The following is a 9382-nucleotide window of genomic DNA, read 5'->3' as shown; positions in this document are numbered from 1 at the left end:
TTCAAAAAGGAACATACCTGTCAAATTTCATGAAAATCTATTACTGCGTTTCGCTATAAATGCGCAACATATAAACATCTAAACATAAAGAGAAATGCAAAACCGTCGACTTGAATCTTGGACCTCACTTCGCTCGGTCAACTATTTGATGGGCATATTGAATGTACAAGCATTGTTGACATTCATATAGTCCAAATTTCAAGTGTGCTAAAACAGCTGATCAAATAACTTTTTATTATTTGTGATTATGATTCAATAATCAAAACATTTCTAATAATATATGCATATTGCAATTTAAAAGTATAAAAACGTATTAACTCAATTTCCCCCATTAAAACATAACTGAAAATAATCTTTTAGGTTATTTAGACAAATTGAAATCTACCCAATCTGAGATTGAACCCTGTCGCGGTTGACGACGGCATTTACGCACAAACGAAAACCCAGCTTTAGACACATATAAATATTAAATGGCTTGCAGAGACAGTGATTATCGATAGCAAGCCTTCATTTTATCCTTGTTCATTATAACTGGGAGCTGAACCGGCAAAAACGACAATACTCTTAATGCCAAACAGAATCAGTTCATTAAAAATAGGAAAGTTGTAAGATATGTATGCCTAATCGAACTTACCGGCAAGATTGGAAGAAACGTTCCCTTGAAGAAAGACGAGCGCGGTGAGACAAGGAGCACTGCTGCTGTGCAGGTCAACAGACGGAGACGGAGGTCCGCCAAATCGGTGCAGCAATTTATTATTGGCTTGCGGCCACGTCTCACACGCATCTTCATCTTCACTACTTCTTCTCCACCTTATCGCGTCCTCTGCTCCACTTGGTCCTTTATCAGCCGCTTTCCCTTGCTCTTCTTCCCTTTCAGATGTGCATACATCGTCGACACTCATCTGCGAGAAACCTTCATCCACGTGTTCATGTGACGCATCACCTTTCACAGTCCCTTCTCCCACAGTCAACTCTGCAAAACCCTTCTCGAGGTTGTTTTGTGCGAGATTTTCATCGCGTTTTTCGGAAACCTCTTTCAAAAAATGTGCAGAATCTTGTTCCAAGTTGTTTTGAGTAGAAACCTCATTACCCTTCCCAGCAACATCCTGTATCTGAGTTTCTATCGCGTCGTTATGGGTGAAAACGTCATCACTTTGTACAGAAACGTCTTCCGAATTCGTATGGGTAAGACTTTCTTCTTGATTCTTCCTTATAGGGGATACATTACCCTGAAATGAAACTTCTTCAACATTATTCAGGGTAGAAACTTCAGAATCATTTTGTGTCGTATCATCTAAATTCGCGGCGGCAAGATTATTGTTGCTATTGTCGATTGAGTTATTATCATTGTTATTGTTCAGCGTATCGGAGTCCACAAAGCCAGCGACGGAGTGGTCCAGGATGGCTTCTTCGTTATTTGTTGATCGCATGCAGTCGTTGGAGTTGTCGACCTCACCCCCCTCTCCACAACACTCCACTATGAATATCGGCTCAGTAATTGTCAAATTATCACAGCTATTGTCAGCATCATGCGGTGATTTAGTGGTAGTATCAGTCACCGTTACTTGTTTATTATGTTCATCAGGTGGTTCCAAGTTACTACTATCACTGCTACTCGTACTTCCCGCCCTGTTACTTTCGCAATCGTTACTACTATTACTACTGCTAGTGTTACTAATACTACAATTATTGCTATCTCTAGCTGCCTCCATCAGTTCCTGATCAGTTTCCTCGATGATCACTTTGTCCGAATGTGCGCGTTTCTCAATTTGGCGTGGCGAGCCTACCGAGTCGCCGCCACTATCACTAGATTCCATCACTTGCGAGTCACTACTCACTGACCTACTCCCCGAAAACAAATTAAGCGTTTGTTCCAAAAACTCGCCGGCAGTTTTCTTCACAATATCAGCGTTTTTATCACAGTTCGGTTGTGGTTTATCGCTAGTACAACTACTATTACTACTACTACGATCAGGTACAATAGTGGTGGGAGGGTCGGCAGACCTGGAGAAGGGGTTGCTGAACAGGCCAAACAGCTTTCCCAGCTGGGACGGCTTTCCCGCCACGGGCGGCACTTCATCCTGTGTGGTTGTCGAGAAAATCGAACTCGGCTGCACCCAAGAAATCTTCCGAGTCCTGGCTGATGGTGAGGGGGCTGGGTTTTCCGAAACTGACACCTGCTTCGAGATTCTCAGAGCCGACAAGTCGATGCTATCCATCGCTTTGGGCAGTTTCGACTTGGGCGAGTCCACACTTTCCTCAGTGTCCGATCTACTCCTCAACGGTGACGTTCTAGGCGACGCTCGACTTTCAACAAGTTTCGGTGGCTCTGTTTTCGGGTGAGTTGTGGCAATATCGAAGCCTTTGGTGACGTTGTTGCTGGGTACAACGGTGGTGACAGGGATGGGAGCCGGTGCAGCGTCGACAACGGTCACTTTGAACCGGGAACTGGCTGCTGACGAAGAACTTGTGGCGAAGAAGATGGTGGGAGGCGAGGGGGAAGTGGATGGAGGTGTGGTGGGGGAGTCGCTCTCGGAGACGCGCGACACTTGGAAGCGACTGCGGGTGGGGGACGGGCTGGCGACGGGCGACGGTATGGGCGACGGGGCGGGACTCCGCAGTCGACCTCCGCTGCGGCGCGGCTCCACCAGTAGATTGGTCGACGACGTGTCGACGGGTGGCAGCGATGTGGTTTTCATTAGCGTTTCGCAGGTCAGCGAGATCTTGCGCAGTGCGAAGCTGTTCTGTCGACTGCTGGTGCTGTCATCGGCACTGTCGTCCATGCCTGGCTCGGACACGTCCTCCGATGTCGTGTCCGAACTCTTCGCCTCGTCGTTGCGCTGGCAGAAGCTGCGGATCTCCTTCACCAGGCGGCTGTATTCCTCTAGAGCGTTGCCCTGTAATTCACAAAACACACCAATAGTAAATTCATTGAAAATTGAGGAAAGAGGCCAATAGTAAGTAAGTTCATTGAAAATTGAGGAAAGGGAGCAATAGTAAGTTCATTGAAAATTGAGGAAAGGGAGCAATAGTAAGTTCATTGAAAATTGAGGAAAGGGAGCAATAGTAAGTTCATTGAAAATTGAGGAAAGGGAGCAATAGTAAGTTCATTGAAAATTGAGGAAAGGGAGCAATAGTAAGTTCATTGAAAATTGAGGAAAGGGAGCAATAGTAAGTTCATTGAAAATTGAGGAGAGACCAATAGTCAATTCATAGAGAATTGGGCTGTAGGCGTGTTCGAACGTAATCTATGCACTGCATTATTTTTACTACAAACTTCTGTTCAAAGTAGTGTTTACAAACAATAATGCCACTGTCATCCTATAAACGGGGTGCTACGGACCCTGAGCCGTTTTTGTGGTATGATGCAAATCAGGTACACAAGGGCTCAGGTGAGGTTTACCGGACCGGAGGGTCAACACATGTCATCCTATAAAAGAAAAAAATCATCGCAGAATATGCCATAGAAAAAAGAGAAAAGGAGTGAACCTCGAGTTACACATTCAATGCTGCACCGACTTCGAACGGAATGAATGAAAGTTGAACCAGCAACAGAAGTAAAGGAGACAAAAATTAGAATCATGCATTATTTTTGGATTATATTTTTCAGTAAAAAGGCTAATATTTGTAAAGCTATGAATTGAAACAAATTTTTGTAAAATTCCTATTTCCCAATGGTTTTCTAGTTCCAACATTACAAAAACACAAAATATGTAATGTTTATTTGAATACTAGCAGCCTCAACAGGTTTTCAAGTGCCAGCACTACGAAATGTTTTCGACAATAACTTGGATGAATGAATGTGTTCGTTATCTATTGGTATAAAAGTTAATTAAATCCGTGAATTGAATTTGATCAACTTGACTATGTTTATTTGAACTTCACTCCAAAATATTCAATAAGAAAGGACACGGAAAAATTCTAAATTTAAGAGGATTTGCTGAAGATTATTAGATAATTTGATAGTCTTTTAGGTTCGAAGAAATACCACTATTTGAGGTACTATTTAATACTATAAGTTCAAGGGATTATTTCGTTAATACTGTACAATAAGTTCAAGGAGTTATTTCGTTGATTGATGAACGAATTAGGTGATTGATGATTGATCTACTCACGGAATATTTCCTACGAGGCGAGTCATCCAGATCAAGTTGTGTGACACTTGAATTGACCTTCATTGAATGTACGAGTGCCATCAAACCGGCCACTTGTAGGTTATTGTCTCTCAAATCAATTCTCTGTAAACAAAGAAACCAAATAAGCTCCACAAAAGTGAATATAGTTTCACAAATTATAGTTGCTGGGAATAGCAAGAAAATCTATGGTATATTCATCTAATATTGATTATTTATCAGAGGATAATCTTTAAAAATCTTTAAGTGCCGATTTCCGAGCTCGGGATTTAGCCAAGTTCTAGACTTTAAACAGCTGGAGTCAGAAAATTAGCTTTCCAAAACGGAGCATAGTCGAAGTTTTTATAACAGTAGTCGCAGTTTTTATTTTCTCATTTCTATAATTGGAAACGTTTTCCCTTGACGAAATTAAACATTGCTAAATAATTCAAAATAGCTGAAACTTTACACTATTTTCTCTTTATTTTATTTTGTGTTTAATTTTCTAGTTTTTTGAAATTTAATTCAAACGTGACTTTGACAATTTCGGAAAGCCAATTTTCTGACTCCAGCTGTTTAAAGTCTAGAACTTAGCCGAATCCCGAGCTCGGAAACCGGCCCTAACAGTGTACGGTATGTGGTTAATAAATTCATTTTCAACAACAATTGACTAGATTAACAACTTTATTAACTGTTTTGCATTCATTTTAAATTTCCTTCTAATAGCTAGTAGCTAGAAGGTTTAAGCATGCTCTGAATGATTATTCTATTGTAATGTTTTCTGAAAATAAATTTAAATTGAATTAAAATTGAAATCATGCTCATCTAACATTGTTCATTCTTCAAGAGATAATCTTGAAAAACTTTGAGAATTTTAGTGGTTAATAACAACAATTGACTGTTCGTTAACAGTCCGCTTAAGCACCAAGTAGCTAGAAGGGGAAAGTAATAATAACAGCATCATCCTAATAACTGTTTTGCATTCAATATAAAATCCATTCTAATAGCTAGCAGCTAGAAGGGTTAACATGCTCCGAATTATTCTATTGGCATGCTTTTCTGAAAATGAATTTAAATTTAATTTGTATTGAAATAATACATGGGATAATGATTAAGAAGAGACTTATTCATGTATATATGAGCATTTATCGATTGTAAAACAAAACTGAAAATGTCAAAAAGTAGCTAACCTCAATTGTTGAGTTGTCAGCAATAATTTCAGCCAATGCAACGGCTCCTTCACATGTCAGATGGGTTGACTGCATGCCCAATCTCAGCAGAGCTTTGTTCTGCTGCAGAACATGTTTAGTTGCAAACAGAACTTCATTGCTCAGGATGTTTTGGCCTACATTCAGCGTTTCCAGAGTTTTGCTGCTTGCCTGCAAAACAAAAATTCATTTCAACTGAAAATTTAATCAGGAATAACGACGAGAATAAACGTTAAAAGACGGATATGTAACTCGTAAAAGAATACATGAAAATTCCCATGAAAACTTTGTGACTTACAAAATTAGTGTCTTTTACAATACAACTAACAGGTGAATCACAGATAGAATGTATTGATTCAACAGATATCGCACATCCTTCAAGTGACATGAATCCACAAGAAATACAAATATCGTAGAACTAGTATTATGAACTAGGGATCAAATTGAATCATAACAGACAGTCAGTGAAACCATCTATCCTGTATTTCAAATACTTATCTGCCTGCTTCTCAGAACTTACAATAATTTAGAAGAATCCCCAAATAAAATTACCGCAAATTACAACGAAAAATTCGAAAAAAAAACACTTTCTACAAAGACAAAGTTCCACCCTAGAGAAAGAGCCTGACGTACTTCGGCAAGCTATAATAGTAACTGAAACTAAATCTTTCTTATAAACACAAAAATGGGTAAATATAATAGTATTCGTATGCATTTTAATTCTGGGGAGTCCCAGATTGGAGTTTAACCTCATTTTATATATACTCTCATATTCAAAACGACAATGGGCCTGCCTCACGACTGTTATACTATTTCAGACGGAACTGCTAAGTAACGTATAACTTATTCTTAGTAACTTATTACAACACGGGAATAAGTATTAAAACGAAATGACAATCATTTTATGCATAAATTTGTGAAAAATATAATATGCAATAATTCATCTCTACATTAAGCTGGGTTTACACCAAAGTTATTAACAAAATGTTAATAACTTAATCCTTATAGATTCTATTAGATTAAACGGAAATTGACAAACACATATGTATGATAAGTTATGTTCAATTTAATAGAATCTATAAGGATTAAGTTATTAACATTTTGTTATTAACTTTGGTGTAAACGTAAGACCATTATTATAAAGCTATTTTCAATATAGAGCATCTGGAAATATTATGGAGATGTGAAGAATCAATTCTAATCATATGAGAGAAATTATCATCAATAGACTTTTACTATATTTCTTTTTTTGATATTTTTAACAAATATTTGTTTGTAGTAAAATTTTGCTGATATTTTTTCAATATTTGAGTGAATAGACTAACTTATAACTATTTGACGAGTAATGCGGAGTTGAAATATGTGATAAATAAGAAAAATAATGAGAAATAAGTGTGATAAATTATAATTACAAGAACTTTGGCGATGTGCTTGGACGAGTTCAAGGTGAGGTGATTGTTCCAGAGAACGAGGACACTGAGGCCGACACTCGAGTCACTCTGCTGACTGCTCTGCTCACAAATGCCATCCGCTATATGCTTCATGCCGCCATCCTGGATATTGTTGTTGCTACAACAAAACATTCTATTGTAAATTACATTTCTTGAACAAGATGTTATAATTGTAACGCAAAAGCTGCAAATAATAATTGTAATTTATTTTATTGTGCTTGCTCAATTCTTGCTTAAATTATGTCGAATATATTAGTTATAGAATATATTCAACTGGTAGCATATATAAAACTTACTGCTAGTATAATTCTGAGACTAGAGACTGTATATAATTTTGGTATTTTGTTTTTTCAGACAGAATAAATCTCATTTTCATTTCATTCTTTACTTTTCATTTATTGCGATTAAATGATAGTAATGTCGGGTTTCTAGCACAAAGACCCGCAATTCTAAAAAAATCTAGAGAATGATTGTGTACTAGTAGTTCTGTGAACAGTAGACCTCGCGCTCAGTAAGTTACATTGACCTGTTGTAATGTTTTCTCAAAAATTAATAAATAATTCATCAATTTGAAATGTATAAATGAACATAGAGCTTTCTGACCTATCGTACCGTGACGTGTCGTCCCGGAATGTGAGTGTGAGCGCTGTTATCAGGTCTGGCTGCAACTATCTACAACGTTGATGGAAAGATACATTTTCAAGATGTTCGATGTTTTTGAACGGGTAGTATTATAGTCAACTGTCTACTAACGTTGATGGAAAGATACATTTTCAAGATGTTCTATGTTTTTGAACGGGTAGTATTATAGTCCACTAGACAGCTGATTTATGATGAATAATTCTAGAGTCTGATTTTTACGATAATATTGGCGTATGAAGGAGGCTCCTTTTTCCTTTTATATTATCCTTGAAATTCAAAATTTCCAAAAACCTTGTATATACGTCGACGCGCAATTTAAAAATGAACATACCTGTCAAATTTCATGGAAATCTATTACCGCGTTTCGCCGTAAATGCGCAACTTATAAACATTTAAACATTAAGAGAAATGCCAAAACGTCGAATAGGATCGTAGACCTCACTTCGCTCGGTCAATTAATAGTTATTTGAGGGTTGAATTTATTGTGATTACCGTACATGATGGTGAATCATGAGCAGTGTCATAGTAGGATGCTGATGTGATACATTCTAATACCGCTTTTCTTAAACAATATTCTAAAGCTTCATAGTCAAAAATGAGTTGTAAAGACTAAGATAGTAAGGCAGATTGGGTTTCCATTACAAACACGCTAATGTCTGGGCCACACTCTTGCCAATTCGCTTGCCGGAAGCACGCAATAGTTGACGAGAGTGTGGATGGGATATATTTGTGGATGCTCGACTGACCACTCGCCTCCGCTTACCTAGGCCTTTGCTCATCTCGCCTCGCCAAAAATTGGAGCGAAGGCAAGTGAAGACGAGCGCTGGCATAGTAGCCATCCACACTCTCGCGCTAGTCCTTATTTTTAAGCACTTTGCAAGAGTGTGGCACCGGCATTCGATATAGTATAAGCTCTTTAAAGAAAATGTTGGGTTATAGAGCTAAACCCTGCACAGTCCATCTCGATGTAACTAACGTATCGCAAGGTATCAAAGAAGAGAAAACACGTTGTATCATAGTATTTTCTAAGCGGGTACTTTTAATTGAGGTCTTGTATGAATGGTTTCACAAGATGTTAACGGGTTACAACAATGATTGGTGTAGAATTTTTGTTGAAGCATAAATAAAATTGGATTTGGAAGTTACTTCGAGTCGTAGAATCTTTAATTATTATATAATTAAATATACTCAGGATAATATTCAAGTGAACAAAGAAAAGTCTTTAAAACTAAATGAAAATCTACGATCGACTACTACGTGAGTGATCGACTACTTAACGATAATGGATAAAAAATAATTTAATAATATTTGATCAATTAATTAATAATTATTATAGATTTATTCACCTGATGTCTAGTAACTGCATTGTAGCATTGCACTTGAGCATAGCTCCCAGTTGGCTGGCATCGGACGTTCCAAGATAATTTTCACCCACATAAAGCTCTTTCAAACAGGTATTCAGTCTTAGTGCAGCAGCTAGAAGTAAAAAAAAAAACCGATCAAGTGAAAAATTGAATAGAAATCAACAGAAATCAAGAACCGTAATCAGAGAATACATAGATGTGGACTATTTATAAACAGACAGACATAATAATTCAAATTTTCTCAAACATGTAACCAGTGATCAAGTCTTAGGACATGTGCAAAAAAGCCAGTTGAATTTTAATCATGATCTAATTCCAAGAGAATTAATCCGAGAAGGTTTCTCTGATTGGTTCTCGTAGCATTTAATCGAGATTAAAAGTGAACAGACTTTTGTGCAACCGGGTGCAAGTATATAACTTATGTTTCTCTTGTGATTTAAGCCTGGGAAAGGCTTATCTGCAATGTGGGAAATAGCTGTCCACACTAGCCATGTGGCTTATTTGGTGATAGATTCCTATGTCTAGAATGGTCGCTGCTTCTTCTTGGTTTATAATTTTTAATTTTTATGCAAATCTTCCAGAAGTTGTGAAGCAGATTCAAAAAA

General features: G+C 37.6%; 1 protein-coding gene across 1 annotated transcript in view; it reads right to left on the bottom strand.

Annotated features, from left to right (window-relative positions):
- LOC111063729 (protein phosphatase 1 regulatory subunit 37-like) overlaps positions 1–9382 on the bottom strand; it is a 32326-nt gene that overhangs the window by 6833 nt on the left and 16111 nt on the right. The window contains exons 6-10 of the mRNA XM_039433121.1: positions 8760–8889; positions 6733–6889; positions 5303–5491; positions 4116–4238; positions 635–2897 (exon numbers count right to left, since the gene is read on the bottom strand). Of these exons, the coding sequence (XP_039289055.1) occupies positions 635–2897; positions 4116–4238; positions 5303–5491; positions 6733–6889; positions 8760–8889 (2862 nt within the window). The remainder of the gene's footprint in view (positions 1–634; positions 2898–4115; positions 4239–5302; positions 5492–6732; positions 6890–8759; positions 8890–9382) is intronic.

Source organism: Nilaparvata lugens, chromosome 7 (genome assembly GCF_014356525.2).
Source record: "Nilaparvata lugens isolate BPH chromosome 7, ASM1435652v1, whole genome shotgun sequence".
Taxonomy (NCBI): domain Eukaryota; kingdom Metazoa; phylum Arthropoda; class Insecta; order Hemiptera; family Delphacidae; genus Nilaparvata; species Nilaparvata lugens.
The sequence above is the reverse complement of the archived record's forward strand: the minus strand, read 5'-3'. Positions and strand labels throughout refer to the sequence as shown.